This window comes from Lemur catta, chromosome 12 (assembly GCF_020740605.2).
Source record: "Lemur catta isolate mLemCat1 chromosome 12, mLemCat1.pri, whole genome shotgun sequence".
In the NCBI taxonomy this organism is placed as follows: Eukaryota; Metazoa; Chordata; class Mammalia; order Primates; family Lemuridae; genus Lemur; species Lemur catta.
Genome location: NC_059139.1, coordinates 27,835,743 through 27,859,417, shown reverse-complemented (window position 1 = coordinate 27,859,417; position 23,675 = coordinate 27,835,743). Strand labels below are relative to the sequence as shown.

At 40.6% G+C, this 23,675-nt stretch overlaps 1 protein-coding gene across 3 annotated transcripts in view; it reads right to left on the bottom strand.

Moving 5' to 3' along the window:
• NIM1K (NIM1 serine/threonine protein kinase) overlaps positions 1-23,675 on the bottom strand; it is a 59,232-nt gene that overhangs the window by 15,483 nt on the left and 20,074 nt on the right. Inside the window, exons 1-2 of one of the 3 annotated variants that reach the window (XM_045565914.1) lie at positions 9,388-9,406; positions 4,407-5,381 (exon numbers count right to left, since the gene is read on the bottom strand). In XM_045565914.1, the coding sequence (XP_045421870.1) occupies positions 4,407-4,698 (292 nt within the window). In that variant the 5' untranslated portion in view covers positions 4,699-5,381; positions 9,388-9,406. Of the gene's footprint in view, positions 1-4,406; positions 5,382-6,604; positions 6,667-9,387; positions 9,407-23,675 lie in introns of those variants that run through there. The other 2 variants (XM_045565916.1, XM_045565915.1) reach the window with 2 other exon arrangements.

The following is a 23,675-nucleotide window of genomic DNA, read 5'->3' as shown; positions in this document are numbered from 1 at the left end:
CCCATCCTGCTTCCTCTCTATTGGAATCTAACATCAGAACACACACTCATATGAAACTGCTCAAAGTTGGCCACATCCAGTAGCCTTTACTAAGACTTTAGCTTCCGTGACCCTTCTGCAGCATTTGACACTGTTTTCTGAATTCTTGGTCTGGCTTTACCCAACTTCTCCTGTGCCTTTCTAAATCAAGTCTTCTGTCTCAATTTCTGGTCCTTCATCTCCATATGTGTTTTATCTTTGTCTTCCATTCTTGCTCTAGACCACTGAAAAGCAACATCTGTCCCAATGAGATTTGAGTTACAGATCTAGATCTACTTTTATGAGTAAAAATTTAAAAGCTGCCCCTTCAGTCTGGCACTGTATATTAAAATTTTTCAGTGCATGCTCTTTGATCAAGAAGAGAGCTAACTTCTAGGAATATTTGCTGAGAAAAATCATACAAGTATAGAAAAGGATAATCTTTGTAGCATTATAAATAACAGCAAAACTTTAGAAATGATCCAAATATTAATCAGTGGAGATTAGGTTAAATAATTTATGCTGTAGCTATATAATGAAACACTATATGCTGTTTAAAAGATGATGTATCTTTTTGAAAGTAGATAGATATAAATATACATACACACATATACATTAACATTGGAAAATACCTATATTTAATGACATTGAAAAATCATAGTTTTCATGGAGCAAGAATGAATGATCCTATTGGCATATTTAAAACCACTCCATATACATATGCATGCTTATGTATACATAAAATGTCAACCAGGAGCCGGGCACAGTGGCTCACACCTGTAATCCTAGCACTCTGCGAGGCCAAGGTGGGAAGATCATTTGAGCTCAGGAGTTCAAGACCAGCCTGAGCAAGAGCAAGACTCCATCTCTACTAAAAATAGAAAGAAATTAGCTGGACAACTAAAAATATATAGAAAAAATTAGCCGGGCATGGTGGCGCATGCCTGTAGTTTCAGCTACTCAGGAGGCTGAGGCAGAAGGATCACTTGAGCCCAGGAGTTTGAGGTTGCTGTGAGCTATAGGCTGATGCCATGGCACTCTAGCCTGGGCAACAGAGTGAGACTCTGTCTTAAAAAAAAAAAATGTCAGCCAGGATGTAAAATAGTATTTAGGTATAAAAAGGGTGCTCATCACCTTTCTCCACCATCCCCCTTGGTGGTTGCCATCTCTTTCACAATCACTTCAATGTGGACGGACCCCTGTCTGACCTCACACCCCTGTCCCTGACTGGAGCATGCAACTGCCCAGTAGACAGCTCCTCCAGGACATCAGTGTTTTCACTCATCATTTTCCCTCCTAAGTCTGCTCTTTCCCTAAACTTCCCTATTTCTTTTAAAGGCATCACTCTTTTTTTGGTTCACAGAGTCAAGTAAGACAAATTTATTGCCTTTGTCCATCCTTTCATCTTCATTTCCGAATCCAATCAATAACCAACTGTGATGGCTAATTTTGTTTGTCCCTTGACAGGGCAATGTGCTGCCCAGACATTTGGTCAAAACATTTTTCTGAGTGTGTCTGTGAGGATGTTTCTGGAAGAGATTAACATTGAATCAGTAGACTGAGTAAAGCAGAATGTCCTCCCCAATGTAGATGGGCCTCATCCAAGCAGTTGCAGACCTGCACAGAACAAAAAGACTAAGAGGGAGCTCCTTCTGCATTACTGCTTTAAGCTGCGACATTGGTCTTCTTCAGCCTTCAGACTCAAACTGAAACACTGGTGCTTCTTGGCTCCTGAGCCTGCTGGCTTTTGGACTAGAACTACACCAGTGGCTCTCTGGGGTCTCCAGCTTGCTGACTGCAGATCTTGGGACTTCTCAGCCTCCATAATTGTGTGAGCCAATTCCTTATGACAAATCTCTCTCTCTCTCTCTCTCTCCCCCCATATATCTACACATGTTGGTGTTGTTTCTCTGGAGAACCCTAATACACCAACTGTCTAGATTCTTCTCTTTGTTAACTCAGCTCCTCTTTTCTATTTTGACTGCTACCATCCTAACTCAGCACCTCCCCTCCACTGGCTGGACTGTCACCATCGCTTCCTGTCATCTCCCTACCTCCTGTGACTGTCTTTTCCCAATCTTCATTCTCACCACTGTTGGGTTAATCTGCCACAAGCCTTGTTTTAATCACAAAAATCCTGATAATTCGTCATCATTAAGAAAAACAATCCAAGCTCCTTGGGCTAATGTTGAAAGTCCACCATGATTCAGCCTCAACTTGGTTTTCCAGTTCTTTTTCCCAACTCTCCTGGCATTTAGGGAAACTATACTACATATCATTTCCCCATGTTTATGCTTTTGCTCACTTTCTTCTTCTAACTAAACTTCTAGCCCTTCTCTGTCCTATAATCATTGCCTATCCAAAATCCTATCCCTGCTTGAGGTGTAGCTCAAATTCTATCTCCACTTAAAGCCTTCCACAATATTTCTAAAATGGAAGAGTCTCCTTCCTTTAAACCCACAGCTTTTTTCCTCTATGTTTTTCAAATTCTTGTTTGTACTGTACTCATTTGTATATGTCTTCTCACTTATCCTCCTTGAGGGTGGAGGCTGTATCTATTTCATCTTTATATCCCCCAAGGCCTAATTTAGTACTTCTATTATTGGCCTAAATGAATAATAAGTGACTATTATCCCAAGTGAAATGAAATTTGAAAGTTAAAGGTAGCATGCAAACCTGACACAATATCTCATGATTGATTTTAAAATATAAATGATACCTGGATTATCCATTTGTGGCAAATACCAAAAATTTGTTATTTTAAAAGTGACCTGCAGTATATCCAAACTGCTGTAGGCAAGTGTTTCTTAGATCTGCATGTCCATTAGAATCACCTGAAGAGTTTTTAAATCATACCCATGCCTAGTCTCACTCCAGACCAAGTATATCGAAAGTTCTAAGGGTGGATTCTGGGCATCTTTTTTTTTTTTTTTTTACACCTTCCCAAGTAATTTTAATGTGCAGTCAGAATCTATGGCAGCAGGGAAAGGCAGCAGAATTGATCTCGGTTTGTGTATGGGATGGATGGGAATTTTTGTTGATAAAGATAATTTAGTTGATCTTTGGTTATACAAAGGCAAGACAAGGCTAAAGCAACTCTGCAAAACAGCAATAACTAACATTTATTGAGCACCTGTGCATTATCCCTTACAAAACCCTATGGAGTAAGCGCTCTTATTGGCTGTATTTTATAAAAGAAGAATCTGAGGCTCAGAGAGAAGTACTTTAATTTACCCAGATAAGTAGAGTAGCCAAGATGTGAAGACGTGAATCCAGACACTCAGGCTTCAGAACAAGATGGAAGGGGACTTAGAACTCCGGTGACTTGGGAGTGTGTATGTGGGGCAGAGAGGGGTGAGGGGTGATGTGTGTATGTGTGCATGTGTATGGGGCCAAGCACAGGGATTGGAGGGGCATGGGATTGGTGGTTGGAGAAGAAAACAAAAGACAACTCTAATATAATAAAAGAGAGACCTTGTATACATGGTGGCAGGGTGGGTCCAAGGAGAGAAAATGTCAGTAAGGGATTCTTGGGAGAGGATAGGGCTTTAAATTATGCTGAGTTGCGAGTGTTCTTTTCCAGTTCTGTAACTCCCTTATGATAATCTCCACGCTTCAGCTAAGTTAGAGGTACCTTGGGGAAGTGCCCACAATGGGGTTGGAGCAGCAAAGGGGTGCTGGGCTCTCCATACAGTTCCTCCAGAGTGGTGGGCACTGCTCATTCAGAATCCCAGAGTGAACTGTAGCCAATCAAGCGTGGGGTGAGGAGCCACACAACAGTGAGAACAAGGACAGGCTGACTGACTCAGGAAAGGTCCTGAGATCAAATCCCTTTCTCCCAAATATTACAGAAGTAGCAGCCTCTGGTTAGAAGGGGAAACTGGACTCTGCTATCCAGAAACACTAGGCCTCAGGAAGTCTCCTGTGCCACTCTGTGCCGTTGTTACTGACGTACAAATATATACAGAAGCTGTAAGAATGGGCTTGGGATATGAGTTGCCTTGGAACCAAGCCAGACTCCACTGTGCTTTCTTGAAGGCTTCACTGGAGAAGGCAGAGTCCCCTCATGTTTGAGGGGGTTTATATGCATGGTAGTATGGGAGTGGTTTTGGACTCAAAAACATCTAAGACTGAATTGCTGAAGCCACATTTAACTTCTTTGGATCTCAGTTTCCCTAACTGCAAAACGGAAATAAAAAGACTGATCTCACACGGTGACTGTGAAAATTAACTGAGATGACTGGAAGGCAGCTGGCACAGGGCTCAGGCTAGCAGGGGCTCAGCTGAGGTCACTTTACTTGCTTCCCTGGCCCTGGCCCCCTAACCCCGCCCCTAGACTAGGTTCCAATTCCGCAGGGGATGATGGCCCCTGGGAAGTCAGATCCTACCTTTGGTTAGGGAATGAATTCCGAGCTTGACTTGGGAAAAGTTTCCGCTTCCGATTTCCCCTCGAATTCGGTAGAAACCTATCCGTTTTCCCAGTGTGATCTCCCTCACCACCTTCTCATCGTGGGACATGTCCCGGGTCAGCTTCTCAAAGGGCGTCAGCAGCTGGGGCCGTCCCTCCTCACCCTCCCTGCCGCACTCCGTCTGACAGCCACTTTCTACGCTGTCGCGCCGATCCCACCTGGCGTAGTGGGGGGTCACCAGGCCGCCTCCATTCGCGCACACTGCAGTCATCGTCCCCCGCGGGCTCACGTCTCCATCTCAGCCGAGAGCCGCAGGTCGAGGGCAGGTCGCCAAGGGCCGCGGGAGGCCCGGGGGGTGCGGGGCGCGAGCCGGGGACGGCCGGGCGGACGCTGCCGAGCAGCCTCCCGGGCCTCAGCGACAGGCGCGCGGCCCGGCCCGGCCGAAAGCCAAAGCCGCCCGGCTCACTCGGGACATTTTCCGCCTTCCCTCACGTTGAACTTGCGGCTCGAACTGCACGATGAGGCACACATCCAGTCACCGTAGCCAGGTCCCTGATGGGATCCCAGGAACTCTGTGGCCCAACGACGTGCAGCCTGATGCTCTGCGGGAGGTGGCTGTGCCCCGGGATAAAGGCTCCAGTGTGCTATTTCCCTTGATGGCTGGGGGATCCTGCACTCCGGCGTGTAAAAGCCCCTCGGAGGCCCCCGAGGCCCTGTCTCCGGTGCTTTTCTCTGACCTTCATTTTTTGCTTCTCTTGCTGTCAAGCTGCAGAGCCCTGGAGACCTAATAATCTGGACCCCAGGAAAGAAGAAACTTGCAAATCAGCCTTCTGGTCACACGGGCAGCCAGAGAAGGATTAAATCCCTGCAATGTCACTTTAGCTGGCCTTTATTTAGATGAGCCTTCCTCTAAGCCGTGAGCTGTCTCAAAAATTTGGCAGGTGCTGGTTCATCCTAAGAATATAGAGTAAGAAAATTAATAGCCATGTTATTGCACTGTGCAGGATTTATAATGAATGTAAAACTGCTTTGTAAGCATTGATCTAAAAGCACTCCACAAATTTCAGGTGTGACTCATATTAGTAGTAGATGCTTGGTTACGTGATTTAGCAAGAAGAAAAGTGTATATACACCCACCCCTCAATCTACATTTTAGAAAAACCCTTACAGTCTGTACATATTTCTCGCAAAACATTTTTTTTTAATTTCTTAAAGTTTAGGAAAATATTCACATTGCCATGGGTTAAAAAGCCAGATTTAAAAATAATAATATGATAGAAATGATGGTAATGTGAACTAAAATAAAATTTTAAGGCTCACCCCCCACCGGCTGACTGAATGGACCCCCCTCGTGGCCAAAGGAATATCCTAAAACTAAATTGCCTGCCAGGAGGAGGGAGGTCAGACATGCCTCATCAAGCCCCTCTCCCTTCTTGGGGACATCCTTTGTAATCCATTAACAAGCCTAAGGATATGCAAGACAAACCTGCAGGTCCTCAATTTACACAACAAATCTATGTCCAGTGGCTTATCTCTGATAAATAGCAACTATGTTAAAACATTCCAAGCCTTTAGACAAAGCTTCATGTCTTTAACCAATTACAAGCCAAAGAATCTTTAAACCCACCTATAACCTGCAAGCCCCCGCTTCAAGATGGCCCACCTTTTCAGGCCAAACCAATGTATGAGTCCCACGTATTGATTTATGACTTTACCTGTAACCCGTGTCTCCCTGAAATGTATAAAAACCAAACTGTAACCCAGCCACAGCAAGTCCACTTGCTCAAGGCCTCTTGGGCGTGGCTCCGGGTCATGATCCTCAAATATGGCTCAGAATAAATCTCTTTAAAATTATTTTACAGCGTTTGGCCTTTTTTTCCATTGATAATAATATTCTCTATTAATTGCTATCAGCTTTCAAAATTTCTTATATTTATTCAATTAATCATGTTCTATCTCCTTTACTGCTCTATGTTCTTGCACAACTTTCCTTGTACTAGTTGCTTCTACTCTCTTTCTATGTCATTCTATGACAAAGGCTAATTTTTCTCCTATGCTTATTTTTAAATTTTTTCTGTTCAAGTGTCAGCTTCTAGGCCCAGCACTTTATTTTGAAGATGTGAAAATGGAGGGTAAACAAGTCTACAGCATTGTCAGTGATATGAAATACTGCGCACCTACAGTGTCTTTTGGACTGTTTTTCTGCATTCTCCTTAGGAAGGTAATCCCTCCTCTTTGAATTCACATGGCACTTCATGCATTTTCCAAAATGGCTCATCTCCATGAAAGCAGGAACTGGGTCTAATTCATCTGTATGTCGTGTTCCCCTCCTCTCTCCCTCTGCGTGGAGTGTGATGTCCTACATATAGAAAGTATTCACTAAATAAATGTGTGTTAAACTGGAGTTTTGAACTGAGCATTCCAAACCAAAAACTTGACTGAAAACATGAGAGATCGTCTTAGGAATGTGCATTTCCAACTCTGATTGATGATATCACATTATTACAGTTAAGTGTAGGGTTGCCTATATGGGGTTAATTATGGGCTTGCCAAATAATCATAAAAAAGGGAAGTAAAGAGGAGGTTGATGCCCACTATTATTCCTATTTCTGGATAGGGAGAGAGGAATCTGGAGAAAGGATGAAGGACAGAGGCTTAAGGGGGGCCAGGTAGTGGAACTAAATAAATGTCTAGGTTAAAAACAAATTAGAATGTTTTTAAAAAACATTTTTAAGATAAAAGATCCTCAGTTAGGTTGAGGAAAATCAAAGTCACCGATTTTTTGATCATCCTGGGGTCACAGACTCCTTTGAGATTCTTTTCTTGTTTTGTTTTTGAGCTGGGGTCTCACTATGTTGCCCAGGCTAACTTCAAACTCAAGCAATCCTACTTCAGAATTGCTGGTATTACAGGCATGCCACTGAGCCCGGCTGCTTTGAGACCGCTAACAAAATCTATGGCCCAATTCCTAGAAGAAAAGCACACCCACACAATTTGCATCCAATTTTAAGAGGCTCATGGACACTCTGAAACCTATCCCTGTACCTCAGGTTAAGAATCTCTGCGAGGCTAACGGTCACTGGATCTCCTCAGATTCCTGGCGAAAAGACACCATGAAAGCTTATGAGAGACTAGAAGTGAAGTAGCGTTAATCATAATTCTGAAAGAAACTTTAGCTTAACCTACTCAGAAAGAGAATAAGGATTTTCAACAGCATGCAGTGCTTGATCACCTTGTACTCTAGCAGACTCTATGAAGAACTTCTCAGCTCTGTGACCTCTCAGAGTACGTCATCACTGTCTTGTCCTTGTCATTGATCTACTTGTATCCCAACTAGATAAGCACCTGGAGGGCAGGAACCTGTGCTTTATTTTTCTCTCTGTTTCGTAGAGTTCTGCACAGTGCCCAACATTACTCAATAAAAGTTTGTTGAAGAGGAATGAACCAGCTTACCAATTTATCCACGATTACATTCAGGTGTGATTTAGTAGAGGTACATAATTTTATTTTTAAGCTAATCCCAATATTTACTTTAATTATGTCAGAAAGCTTATTTCGGCCCACATTTCTAAGGCCTTGGCTACCTTTTACTAGCTATTAGGATTCCTGGCCCCTCCTTCTTTTGGAAGTGAAAGCTTAGTCGGAAGTCCATCCTCCCACCGAGAACTGCTTTGAGGCTGCTTAGAAATGCAGCCTCCCCCAACCTTTCGTCTTGCAAAGGATCTGCTCTCTCCAAATGCTCAGGCCTCATGCCTCCCTTTGCACCTGCTCCCCACCCCCAACTTCTGCCCAGCTATTGGTCTAGCACTTGTTCTCTGCTTTCCTGGTTTCCCAGCTCTCCTGATTTGGGCTCTATATCTTGAACTCCATTCAAGACCTGGGATTTACAATGTGGTTTTAGACTTCAGGTGTCTCCCAGGAATGTCTCATTTGACAAAGAGGGAGGGAGCAGACACAATTGCCAAGTGTGGTCAGACTCTATCTTGGATTGCACCCACAAATTATATTTCTTATGAAATGGTCTTGACCCAATTTTCTTGTCTTAATGATCAAGGAGATAGTAAATCTTCTGTATAGATCAAATAAAGACATTTTCACATTTGTGCAAATGTTGCTGTGGTTTGTATTAAGGACAAAGTGCAGCTTATTGAGACAGTTAGCAAGCCAATTGGGGAAAAAATTGAACCCCTGTCTCACTCCTATACCAAAATAAATTCCAAATAAATCACCTAAATAAATGTAAAATTTAAAAAATCATAAAATACTAGAAGAAATTCATAATTTTTTTATGATCTCAGAGAAGGCCATAAAAGAAAACATTACATTTGAGCACATAAAATTGTAACTTTCTGTTTGCCAAAAAGTATCATAAACAAACAGACAAAAATCAAATGATAAACTTGTAGGGAAAACTTTCCAAGATATATGATAGACAAAGGGCTAATTTTCTAAATAAAAAAAGAATTTTATGAATTGATAAGAAATATTCTACTATCCCAAAAGGATAAAGGATAATATCCCAAAGGAATAAACACCATGAGCAAACACTTCACAGAAAATACAAATGGTTCTATAATATATAAAAGGACACTCAACCCCACTTATAACCAAAGAAATGCCCTTAAAAACTCCAATAAAATTAGATTTTTTTTTCACATATTAAATTTGGAAACTACAAAAAATTTTTTTGATAATGCACTGGTGACAGACAATATGGGGAAATAAGAACTCTTATTCGTTGCTGCTGAAAGTACAAATTGGTACAACTGCTTGGAGGGCAATTTGGCTATAGCTAGTAAATTATAAGTGTGTGTGTCTTTTGCCTCAACAATTTCACTTCTAGAATTTACCTTTCACACCCATGCACAAAGACACGATTATTTCTACATAAAGACGGATAAACAATATTCACAGCTGCATTGTTTTGTTGCAAAAACTAAGAAACTGTTTAAATGCTTACCAGGTGGCTCATGCCTGTAGTCTCAACATTTTGGGAGGCTTAAGTGGGAGGATCACTTGAGGCCAGGAGTTGGACACTAGCCTGGGCAACATAGCGAGATCCTGTCTCTACAAAAAAAATAAGAAAAATTAGCTGGATGTGGTGGCATGCACCTGGAATCCCAGCTACTTGGGAGGCTGAGGCAGGAGGCTTGCTTAAGACCAGGAGTTTGAGGCTGCAGTGAGCTGTGATCGTGCCACGGCATTCCATCCTGGGTGACAGTCCAAGTCCCTGTCTCTAAACAATTAAATAAATAAATAAATGTTTATCAGCAGGGAACTGGTTAAGTAAATTGTAATAGACACACATATGTGTAAGTATATAATGGATTACTATGCACTTGTGAAAATAACGATTTACAATCTCTAAGATATTCTGTTAAGAGGTGGGAAGAGTGTGCATAATGTGCTATCGTAAGTGTGAAAAAGAGGAGGGAATACCTACCAAACAAGCACAGTTATTGTATCTGGGGAGGAGAACTGTTGGACTTGGGATTGGAGTGAGAGAAAGGTATACTTGCACTGCTTGCTTTTTTATACGATCTATGTATTTTTTCCATGTGCACGTATTTACCATTAAAAAGAAAACAATTAAAATCATGTAATGTGTTGCCACCTCACAGAGTTGGTATATAATAAGTTTGCTTTACTTTTGGTTATACAGGGAAATTACCATACCTGATTCTCTAGTATCTAATAGGTGGCTTTTAAAATAAAAAAAATGACTAGGGACTTCTGGTGAAATATAGAGACTTTAATGCTTTCATTTTTCTCTACTTTCTTCCAAAAACCCACAAAATGACAAAATAGGAGGAGGAAAGGTATAAACCCACAAGGATAAAGAGAATAAAAGAGGTGATAGCAGATATAAATGTCAACAAATTTTAGGGGAGCTGGAAAGAAAATTGAGGAGTGGAAAGCACCTTGGCAAAAGCAGTGGAGTAAACCACAAGTTAAATTCTTATGTAAGGGCATGCCAATGAGATTCACCTTTCCACGTGCTCAAAAAGACTTCAAACGATAAGAGACCAAGTACCTCAAAGGTTGGAGGAGTGAAGCAGGACCAAAAACATGGGAATTGTTTGAAGGTGGAGCAGTGAGAGCCCGTAGCCCTTCCCTCCTCAAAGCCAGGTTGTTACTTTTCCCATCCCACCTACAGCCTAGCTCAGGAACACAAGGCACGGGAGAGAGGATTAGGTAAAACTCTGAGTGATGGAACCCCCTATTCCCTTCTTCTCCCTGCACTCGGTTTCCAGAATGAAGCGAAGCACGCATACAAACCTTCAGGCAGGGGATTCCTCTTTTGAATAGACTAACTAGGTCAAGAGAAAAGTCCTTCTGAAACCTACATTTGGAGGTTCTTCAACAAAAAAGGTACCCAGCAACCTACCACACAATCTTCCAGGTGCCAGATTCGTGCACATGCGGGGAGCTTCCTATCAGATTGTAGTACCTTCCTCTTAGAATGAATGTACAATCACGAGGCACCAGACACGTGAGGAAAGGCTCCAACATGAAAGAAAGAAACCATACCCAATCAAAGCAACAACCACCACAACCAAAAGGAACTTGAAGAAAACCGAGAGCGATAAGGAAGCCGAAGACAAAAGCTGAGATATTGCATCCATAAAACCAGAACAAAATGCTAAAAATAAATAAATAAGAGACAACTCAGACAAGAAAGGCTCTGTTGGAAATTAAAGAATTCAACTGAAGACTCATGAAATCTACAAGAGACGAACCATATAGAAGATAAGAAAACTGGATAATCGATTCAAAAAGTCCAATATCTAATTATTAGAATTTCCAGTTACACAATTGTACACCCAACAAAGTAAAACATGTGTTTTCTATTATACCTGAATTGCCAACAAATCTAAGAAATTTCAGAAATAGTGATAAAGGAGGCCAGGCACAGTGGCTCATATCTGTAATCCTAGACTTTGAGATGCCAAGGCAGAAGGATCATTTGAGCCCAGGAGTTCAAGACCAGCCTAGGTAACATAGCAAGACCCTGGCTCTATAAAAAATAAGAAAAATTAGCTGGATGTAGTGGCGCCTGCATGTAGTCCCAGCTACGCAGGTGGCTGAAGCAGGAGGATCACTTGAGCCCAAGAGTTCGAGGCTGCAGTGAGCTGTGATCACACCATTGCACTACAGCCTGGGGGATGGAGCAAGAATCTGTCTCTTAAAAAAAAAGTGATAAATGAGAAAAGACCCTGGGTTCTTATATATGCCAATAGAATAAAAAAGTAGAAGAAAAAAAAAACAAAAGAAATGATAAATCCTGTTTGAATGTGTATTTCCATGGGTGTATGAATACTTATTTCTACTTTGCAGAATTTTTTTTCTAGAGATTTCTCTTACATATCTGGAAATAGAAATCCTGAGTGCAGGTTGTGGGATTGCTATAAATAGTATATATTTTGACTACTTTCTAGTAGTGTCCCAAAACATCAAGCTACATCATGTTGAGTAAGAAACAAATAATGGAAGTTATGGCCTACCTAATTGCAAATGAAATCTCCCCTTTGCTCAGATGCAGGTGGAGTTCTTGTTTTGTTATGCCTTCTGCCCTTTTGATTTTGTCCAAATTTTATGGACATTAATGAAAGCTTAGAAATCCAACCACACAAAAACATGGAGTCACATCATTGTAGATCAAAGCCTCAGGAGGAGGCAGAATGGTCCTTAATTATTACCTTACTGTTGCTGCATAGCGAGGCATTACATAAGATTAAAGAAAACAGAGCTTACTTGGTAATTTATTTTCTTGACTTGCAACCCACTGTGAAAATAATATCAGTAGAAACCATCTCACCTTTGTTCTCTTTGTCTGGGTTTAAATTACAAAACTTCTGGGTAAGACTCTCAGATAACCTCTTCGTTGGTTGGCAAGGCCAGGCATTGGTTTGCTTAGAGGGAAAGCTGGGTTTTCTTTATGTGTGACAATAAGACTTGATGACAACCAAACCCAGATTGGAATCCTTCTGAGGCATGGTGCACCTTCAGGGGGAATAATTATCACACTTACTTTATTCAAAAGTCTACTTTACCATTTAGAAATTATTTGCACCATCCTAGCTTTTGGCTTCAGCTCTTTATTTCTCAACATGCATGTCAAGATCCACATGGCGGGCAGAGCAGGAATTCTGAAGCAAATGGAAAAGCAGCTGGGCTGGTACTGCCCTAGGATGGCAACACTACTCTGTGACAGCACCTCTCCCCTACTGTCTGCAGCCACTCACACTCACCATCTGCAGCCAGTCCACCCAGTGTAATGGGCCTACATCAGCCTCTCCCATATTGAGTTCCACCACACTTGGGGGGCCCTTGAACACGAAGGCCACAGACTTAAAGACCTAGGAGGACAGTGCAGGTGTTCTCTGTTGGTGACCTAGTGCAGTGCCTGTGCCTCACATGATGAGGCAGCCCTTGCTCAGCTTCAGCCAGGGTAGCCATACATTTGCCAGACCTTTTAATTTTTGAAAAAACACTGGCAATCAAGAATTTTTTGGTAAACTCTCTCAATTTTTAAAGGGTGGATTAAGTATTTAAAAATACTGTGTGGCCAAGTGAAACTGAACTATCAGGCCAGATTTGGCCTTCAGGTGCCAATTTGCAGGCTCAGCTCTAGATTTTATAGGAGAATCATCCAAAAAAGGGCGACAAGGGAGTGGTCTGTAGGTTGGTAGTCACATATATCTGGGACTGTGGCATATTATACCCCTCTTAGATATATGCCTTAGTACCTTACAGTATTGTAGTGTTTAGAACACACTTAATGAATGTCTATTTGTTCAATTTGGCATCCCCCAAGTTTATTTAACCATCAACTTCATTCTTATAGAATACCTTTTTGTCACGGGCATATTTCTTGTAACTCTAACCTCAGAGGTGGACAAAACTACAAAATACTCAACTGTCAATTAAATATCTGTAAGAATTTGGATCCCAACAGTAAGATTATGAAAACAATTCAGTATAGAATGAAACAGAAAACAGATAGTTGAGTTTAACCCACAAATACAGCAGACTGGGTAGGACCCACCCACATCTGTGGGGTCTGAGATGATGTAGTAGTTTCACAGTGATAAGTATCTTTTGATCTTGGGAAGGTTTAGCATTAAAAACAAAAATGTCTAAGAGACTCAAACCCTGTAGTATTAGTATTTTTGTTTTGATGAACTTGCACAAAATTGGTATTTTAATGTACTTGTGTGAAGAGAATTTGGCATGATAAAATAACAAAACAGTTTTGTGATTCTAATTTAAAATGAAGAACTGAATAATTGATTTATATGAGATTTCAAGTTGAAATTTTATTGTTTTAAAATAGTATTGAAATGTACTTGCAAGAGCTTAAGGTTTACTCTGTTTATATGTTTAAACTATTACACGAATTACTAGTATTCTGGAAGTATTTTTGTTAATCCAATAAAGTTTTTCAAAACGAAATGAAATAAATTATAAATGCAGTTTAAAATGCTTTAAAGCAGCAATCCCCAACCTTTTTGGCCCCAGGCACCAGTTTCATGGAAGACAATTTTTCCATGGACTGGGGGTGGGGGTGGGGGATGGTTTGGGGATGATTCAAGCACATTACATTTATTGTGCAGTCAAACCTCTCTGCTAATGATAATCTGTATTTGCAGCTGCTCCTCAGTGCCAGCATCACCACCTCAGCTCCACCTCAGATCATCAGGCATTAAATTTTCATAAGGAGCATGCAACCGAGATCCTTCACATATGCAGTTTACGGTAGGGTTAGGGCTCCTATGAGAATCTAATGCTGCGGCTGATCGGACAGGAGGTGGAGCTTATGCAGTGATGTGAGTGATGGGGAGTGGCTGCAAATACAGGTGAAGCTTCCCTTGTTTGCCAGCTGTTCACCTCCTCCTGTGAGGCCAGGTTCCTAACAGGCCAGGGACCGGTACGGTACCGTCTGCAGCCTGGGAGTTGGAGACCGCAGCTTTAAAGGATTTAATTAAGTTTTGTATGGGATGAAACATTAATCTTTTAAAAATGATTGTTAGATGAAATGATATGTCTCGAATTTGCTTCAAAATGATCAGGACAGGAGGGAGTGATGGGGATTTAAATGAAACAAGTTTGGCCATGAACTGATAATTTTTAAAGCTGGGTGATGAGCACATGGAGGTTTACAATGTTCTTTGCACCTTTTTCATACGTGTTTAAAATTTTCTATAATACAATTTTTAAAACAATTGCTAAAATTTGCTACATTAAAAATATAATATTTGCAATTTTACAGTGCTAGACATTTTACAATAGCCAACAGTGCCCGTTGAATGCATGTATGACTGACGAATGAATGAATGAATGACATTACATGACAACCCTATAAGCTGATGTATTGTCATTCCCTTTTCACAGATACAAAAAAAAAAAAAAAAACTAAGGCCAACTGAAGTTAAAGTTGCCCTTGGTTTCTTGACTGTTAGCTCCATTAAGGTGAAGACTGTGTATTTAAGTAAACCTTACAACGTGTGAAATCAGGAGTTACAAACACATGAGGAAGAGAATTGGAATCATGTTACAATAGAGACTCAGAAGAAACTCAGGCCCTTCCCATAAAGATTTCATCTCATTTATAATTTATTTCCAAAACATAAATCTTTCCATCTTCTCTGAGGGACTATTCCCACCTCCAAACAAGGAATGGCATTAAGATACTGAATGGAATCACGTATTGAATCACACGCAGGTGGCCCTGAGCAGAAAAACAAGATGTATTCTTCATCTCCGCAGAAATAACCAATTTAGGAAACGGTGAGGGAACACTCATGCCTATTTGCAGCTCATGGCTTATTTTTAGGGGATTAAAAATATTTGCAAGTCAAAGCAGAAACTGCTCTTTTGCTGCCTTATAGCTCTCTTCAACTCTAATGGAGTGTGCTCACTAAGAAGCAGAGAACAACACTTGAGTGATGGCCTTAGGGGATGTTAGAAAAACTTCTGGTTATATTTGAGCAAAACTCAAGAAAGTCTATCATGGCAACAGGCTGCAAGGCTGTGGTCATGGATAAGAAAAAGAGTGTTGCAGAGCAAAAGCTCTTACTTTTATCATCATAAAACGCTTAAGTGGATTTGAAAGCTTTATTAAGAGCTTCCCATACCTCATAAGTGATCCCTTCACACAGAATAAGCAACGCATCTGAGAATTCTTAAATATTTACCCAGCAGTGGAGGGAAGTAAGAGGTGGCAGTTGCAGGAGACAGGAGAGAAGCTATGAAGTACTTAAAAAGTGAACAAATGCACAATAACAATCTGAACTAACAGAACAAAGAACAAAGGATTTTTAAAAAATCTTCACAGATGTAGAAATTTATAATAGGTAATAAAGGTTGCATTTCAAACCACTGGCAAAAAATAAATGATTTAATATGTGATGCTTGCAGGGCCTGAACCGAGAGATGGCTTCCATAGGCTTTAGCTCTCCTATCACCAAAAATTCTCTGTCATACCTCATACTTTCATGTAGATAGTTCATATTTTCTTAAATTAATGTACAGTGTCATGCAAACACAGAGACTCATGCCTATTCTACGATACTAGCATCCCAAGACCCACTCATATAGAAATGCTGAAGTCACTATTAGGTGTCAGGATAGACCATGTGCATGGGTATGTATGTAGTGCATACTCATAGAAAAAGACCTGGCAGAATACGGATTGAACTAGTGGGTGACAACTGGGAGGTAGTGGGTGGTGCAGAACTGGGGGCAGTGAAAAGTGGTGGTGGTAGGGATTGTTAGTTGTCCCTCCCTATCTGTTCTTTCTTTCTTCTATAGCAGTGGTTCTTATCCTTGATCTGAATCAAAGTCACCAGGGAACATTTTAAAAATTCAGAAGCCCAGGTCCTGCCCCCAAAGATTCTGATTTAATTCATCTGTGGGGTGGTAGGGTGCTTTTTTGTTGATTTTTTTGTAAGAGACAAGATCTCGCTCTGTCACCCAGGCTGGAGTACAGTGGCGTGATCATAACTCACTGCAGCCTGGAACTCCTGGGCTCAAGCGGTCATCCCACTTTGGCCTCCCAAAGTGCTGGGATTATAGGCATGTGCCACAGTGCCCAGCCTATTTGTTTGTTTTTAAGTTTTCCAGGTGATTCTGTTGTGCAGCCAGATTTGAAAACCTCTATTGTATAACCAAGAAGTTTTAGTTGGGCACATTGCTACCCAACTGAAGACCATATTTCCCCGTTTCCATTATAGTTAGAGTTGACTGTGTGTCTGAATTCTAGTCATGGGCTGTGAGCGGAAGTGATAAATGTGATTTCCAGGTTGTGCCCTTAAAAAAAAAGAAGGATCACCTTCTCTCCTTCCTTCTTCCCATCTTCTTTCTGGCTGGAATGTGGACACGGTTGGGTAAATGGAAACAGCCATCTTAGATCAAGATAGAAGCCATGTCTTGAGAAAGGCGGCACCACAGAGAGAAGGAGCCTGGACCCCATCACTGCACAGTTGCCAGGTCATCCCTGGATGCTCCCTTGTAGGTTATGATGTGAGAGAAATGAGTTGCTATCTTCTTTAAGCCTTTGCTGTTTTGACTGTTGTTACGGCAACCTAATGTTCATGCAAAAGGGCTTTAATTTCTTACTTCATATGTTTCTATATTGTTTGAATGTTTTATAACATGTATAATTAGTTTTATAATTTAAAATTTATATCTATATAGGTAAAGACCAATATAAGTAGACATACATAGATAGATATAGATAACTATAGTTATAGAAAGAGACAGATATAGAGGTTAGATAGACATAAAGTGCAGCTGGCCAATGATAGAATACCAATTGCAGAGACTTCAGATTCTGGTTTTCTGATAACTCAAAATATTTTAAATTATTTATACCTTCATGCAAATTAAATTCACAAATCTTTATTGGTCATGGGAAAGAAAATAAGGTGCTATAAATAAATATGTCATTGTTTTAAAAAGTACCATATTCACTTGTGAGTAACAAATTAATTTCAACAAAGCAATATCATCCATAATTTTCAAGTAATATCATTAATCTAAATTTCATTGGTTTGAAGTTTTGTTTCTACTTGGTAAATTTTTTTGTTTTATGGTTCCATAGAAGCTCTAAGGAAAAGGAATTTAAATAGAGTTTTATATCTGTATGTTTTCCAGTATCTTTAATGTAAAATTTTTGTTTATATTTATTTATAGTAAAATAATTTAAGTCTCAACCAAGGAATTGTGAGAATTTTATTCCTTTAAAAGTTATCCGTAGATGACATAAGCTTAAGAAACTCTGCTTTTGAGGGAGATTCCCCCAAATCAAACAACCAAGTGATGTTGTGGTATGATACTGGCTTAGGGTCACAACAAGGTTAGAATCTTAGCTTTCCCACTAAATGGCTTTAGACCTTGAGCAAGTCCCTTCCCCTCTCTGGGCTTCAGTATATTTACTGGCAAGTGAGAGTGTTGGACCCCATGATGTTTACAGATCATTCTAGCCCTGCCCTTCGGAGGTCCTGGATTTAACAACATGGGGTGAATTCCAAAACATTGTGCAAAACAAAAAACAAAAAACCCCGAAGTCCAAGTGTCACATTGCCCCCTTCTGGACCTTTGTAGAATCCACATGGATGAGCTTATTGAAAACCCATAAACCTCAATGGACATGCTGAAATATTATAGCCCGATTCCATTTTCTTCTCTCAAACAACTTAGAAAGTCAAATTTGAAAGTGTTCTAATAGAATTGTTAGAAGACAACCCAGGAAAGGAGAAAGGGCAAAGGGCATCGCAGGAGTAGGAGACATGTTGACATGCTAGGTGGGGTTAGAGTCAGGAGAGTTTTACACAGTTTTATCTATGCCTCCAATATAAGAAATATTATTAGCTGTCTTTTATCAAGTGCCTACCATGTGCCAGGAACCAATTCTTTTTTTGTTTTTAACCAATTCTTTTTAAGTGCTCCCAACAATTCTTCCAGTCAGGCATGGACTATCCGTGTCCTGCATGGTGCCTGCTTATCCCTATAATTTTACCCCTTTTCCTCTCTGGCTAAGTCTTCCCCATCCTGTGAAGATGGGCCTGTCCTGTTTCCTTCTAGAAACCTTCTTTGACTACTCCAGACCACCACACACATTTCCCTCTGCCACTATCCTGTGGCACTTGAGATCTGTATCCCATAATCTGGTCCTTAACTTCATATTTTTGTCTATTTCATTTGTGAGAGTCAAGCCTCCTCACAAGCTGCCCTGGAGAGCAGGTCTGATGCACTGAGGGGTCCATGCAACCTCTGCAGTCCCCTTGACTAGCATCATGCTGAGTACATTGTACTGGATACTCAGAAGATAACTTTATCTTCACACACATCCTGCAACTAGTTCCTCTTTAGGGGAATTTACCTTTTCTTTGGGGAGTAATCTCTCATATTTAAAGTAGGAGAACCAAACTTCTGATTTCCTTCTCCAGACTTGTTCTTTTCACGGTTTTCCCCATATTGGTAAATGGCGACACATCCTTTAGTTCAAGCCAAAAACTTTCACTCCTCGTTTTATCTTATATCTCATTTTCAATCTGTTGGCAAATCCTATTGGCTCTACCTTCAAAATATATCCAGAACTCAAGAACTTACCATAAAGTTTAAGCCACCATCGGCTCTGCAGTCAAATGCTCTACCACTGAGCTATAACCCCTCACCACCAGCTTTGATCGGATTACAGTTACAGCCTCTGTAGCTGGTCTCAGAGCTTCTGTCCTTACCTGCCCCCTGCCCACCCTAACAGGGTCTGTTTCAAACAGAGCATCCTGGAAGGTCTTTCTAAAAGATGTCAGATCATGTCTCCTCTCTACTCAAAACCCCTCGATGGCTTCCCATCTCAATGACAGTAAAAGCTAAAACCCTTAAAAGCGCCTTCAAGGCTCTGCCCAATGTGGTCCCCTTCCTCCCTAAGGTAATTTTCTCAATCGCCCCCTTAGACACTACACTCCAGCCACACTGGTCTCCTCACTCTTACTTGAAGACACCAGACATGCTTCTACCTTCTGCAAACCCCTGCTGCTCCTTTACAATTCTTTTCATGATATCTCTTTCAGGAAGCTTCCCCCACTCACCATAAACCAGGTGGGGTTCTCTTTTGTACTTCCAATATCTGTGCTGCCATCATGATTTTCTCCACCACTTTGGACAGTTATGACTTACATATCAGGCTGTCTCTCTCATCAGATTGTCAGCTTTCTTAAGGGTGGTGATCACGTTTGACTTATTAAGACTATATTCTCAGTAGCTACAATAATCAAAACAGTATGTAAAGATAGGCAAATAGATCAATAGCTCAGACTGGAGTCTAGAAATTGACCCACACATATGGTTGGCTATCTGGGAAAAGAAAAGAACTTTTATCTGAGGAATGAAAGTCCTTTTAAATTATCAGGCCCAGAGAGGCATTAAAATGAGACAGCAATCACATTCTACTCCCTGCCTTGAACCACGTTTACATTTCTTGAAACTGCTTGCTATTGCCACAAGCAGCTGTAAATTAACCTAGCAATGCCTCACCAGACACTATAACCCACAACCTAGCTTAACAATGTATAGCCAATCATTAATCAATGTTATTTCTGTAAACCAGTAAGAATTCCTAACAAACAACTTTGCCCACTCCCTGTCTCTTATTTTTGCCTTTAAAAACCTACTTGAGGCTGGGTGTGGTGGCTGTAATTCCAGCACTTTAGGAGAATAGCTTGAGGCCAGGAGTTCTAGACCAGCCTGGGCAACATAGCCAGACCTTGTCTCTACAAAAAATTTAAAACATTAGCTGGGTGTGGTGGCATGCACCTGTAGTCCCAGCTACTCAGAAGGCTGAGGTAGGAGGATTGCTTAAGCCCAGGAGTTCGAGGTTGCGGTGAGCTGAGCTATGATTGGGCTACTGCACTCCAGCCTGGGGTACAGAGAGAGACCTCATCTCTAAAAATAAATACAATAAAAATAAAAACCTACTTGTAACAAGGGCTAAAGGGAGCTCATATCTAAGGTTACTTGGGTCTGAGTCTTCCAGGCAGCTGTCCTCACTTTGGCTCAAGTAAACTATAAATCATATTTCGTGTCTCAGCCTCTTCGTTTTAGGTCAACACCTCCATGTCTGTGGGTTCTCCATGCATGGATTTGTTCAGCCACAGACTGAAAATATTTGGGAGAAAAAATTCCACAGAGTTCCAAAATACAAAACGAATTTGCCGCCCTTTGAGTAGTATGTTGAATTCATGCAAATGAAGTGATGCATAGGCATTGTATTAAGTATTGTAAGTAATCTAAAGATGATTTAAATTATACAGGAGGGTGCGTGCAGGTTATATGAAAATACTACACTATTTTATATGACGGACTTCAGCATCTATGGATTTTGGTATCCAAGGGGGGTCCTGCAACCAATCCCCCATGGATTGCAAGAAATAAATGTATATTCTATGTTTCTACTAAAGAAATTTACTCAAAGAGACCTGTAGTTCTACAGTAAGACAAATCTTAGTTGTGCAAGCAAACTGTACCTCAGGGGTCCAAGCAATGCAAGTGGGTTATGGGACACTTTCATTGGGGTGGGAACCAGGGGACAGGGTGTAGGTTCTTGTATGCAGTCACAAAAATAAAACAATATATTCAACCTTTCTATTGTATCTTTCTAACTGGTGCCTTTGAATCCTAAGCCCATTGATATGCCAGCGCTCTGACATTTCAGGCAGGAATTCATTCATATCAACCTAATTTGAAACAAAAGCAACTGCTTTCCTTCTCTCTGAATTATCCATCTGGGGGTTCAGTTTTCCACCTTTAAAATTTTATCTCTGTTCTGGTAACCTCTGAAGTAGAGCTAGTTTTTTTAAGGCAGAAAACAGCTCTTTGCCACAGTAATCATTTAGCAAAAGAAAACAAACATACATAAGAGGGGAGTTGTTGGTTCTTAATGGCTAAGCTGTCTAATACATGTATACACAAAAGGCTGCTACTACAGAAGATGTCTAGGTAGCTAGGCTGTGTGGAAAACAGAAAATCTAAAGTTTTATTGAAATTTACTGGGTAATCTCAATTAACTAGCTATTCTGGTCTTTGTTTAACACATTAACTGCCATGTGAGTTGTATTTAACTCACACTAGTTTTGAGCCTTGGGCTTCATGAAGCATATGTAACTCACACATCTCTTTACCTTGGGAACCGCAAGGTGTGCAGGCACCTCATATTGCTGAGCTGTGGCATACATGTTATGTGATGAGTGGCCCCCTGGGCAAAACCCTGCAGTTGGTTCATGAAAGTCTTTCTTGTTGAAGTTCTTATTGTTACAACTAATGTTGACAATTTAATTGCATATAACTCATGCACAGAAAACAATAAAAAATAACAAATTTTTCATTAAATTAGAAAGGATCATTTTGTTTTTGAAGTTTTTTTTCTATTTTTGTAATAAAACACCTTGGCCCCAAGGAAAAGTTGTGTGTGTGTGTGTGTGTGTGTGTGTGTGTGGCAGTCAATGTGTTAATAATACTTATTATATTAATAATAGCTACTCATATAACACTTTATGCTGTAGGCACTATTCTAGATGCTTTACGTGTATTAAACACTTAATCTTCAGGTAGGTACAAATATCTCAATTTTACAGAAAAGGGGGCTTCAGTCAGCACAGGGAGATGCTGTGTCAGGTGACTCCACCCAGCTTTAATTCAAGCCCAGGCGAGGAGGCGCCAGCCTCAGGATTCTTAAGCACCACAGTATGCTATATAGGTACTTCCAGAATGTTTTTACAACAAAATAACATTTTTTTTAAAGTCCAGAATTTAATATTTGGTATAAGGAAAGTCAAACACTTTGTTATATGCCATCTCTAGCCTGATACAAAGCAATAAGTGTTTGTGGGGGTGAATGAATGAGTACATAAATGTTTGATATCACAGGTTTTCTCTCAGTTGCCTTAGTCTATCACCAATAGTTTTCTTCCCCTTCTTCTCACTGACCATTCCCCACCGCACCAATTTGGTTAATGATAAATTCATCCTGTCTTCCCTGTGTTCTGTCCTAACCAACAGGAGAGTACTTCTTATCCTTCAGTGATTGGACATCCTGCTCAGAACTCACAAAGGGAGCAGACAATCCAGTGGGGGGTGTGAAGCACAAGGTGAGGACAGAAGAACTTTTTCACAAACAAAATAGATGGCCTTCAGGAGCCCAGAAAAAGCACCACTGTAGAGCCATAGGCACTGAGAAGAGGCAGAGGTAGGTAGTATCCATTTGGGAAGCAGAGGTACTTCTGAGACTGAAACTTTCTTGCCTTATCCTCCAAGACCTGCACCAACCGTAGCATGCTTCATTCTTTCATTTAGCATTTATCAAGCATCTACTAAGTGCCAGGCACTGTTCTAGGTATAAGATGCATAAGACATAGGCCCTATCCTCAAGGGGCTATTTAAATTGGAAAGACACTCTCTTTTTACTTTTCTCTCTGAATATCGCCTCTCCCCAACATCACCACAACATATTCTCCTAATCTCTTCCTCATTTATCTCCACATCTCCACATCTTATTGGCACTCACTGGGAGTTCATTTATTAACTTCTGTATGGAGACGTTATTTGTATATCAAGTGAACACTCACTATGGGACAGACACTGTCCCAGGTGAGGAGATCTGATGAGGGGCAAAGTGGAGAGTATCTGTGCACTCTCTGGGCCTAGAATGGCCACCAGGTCTGCTTATGCTTGCTGTCCTTTCTTTTCTCAGCTTATTTAAAAGATATAAAATCATATAAAGTAATTATAACAATGGGTTTTTGTATTTTAACACATACAGATGTAATACATATAATAATAATAGCACAAAAAAGAGGAGGAGGAAATGGAGCTACAAATGAGTAAAGTTTCCAGATCTCACTGGAATGAAATTAGTATAAATCTAAACTATGTTCTGGTAAATTAAAATGTATATTGTAAACCTTAGGGCAACTGTCAAGAAAATAAAAAATATACATAATTAAAAATAAAAAGCTATTCACATGCAAAAGAATAAAGTTAGACCCCACCTCACACCATAATCAAAAATTAATTCAAAATGCATCAAAAACCCAAATGTAAGAGCTAAAGCTATAAAACTCTTAGAAGAAAACATAGGCATAAATCTACATGACCTTGGCACCATTAAATTGCTACTAATTGATCAACACTAGTGTGCACATATGGGATGTAACATTCATAGGGCGTCAGACAGGTGGGCAGGGAGGG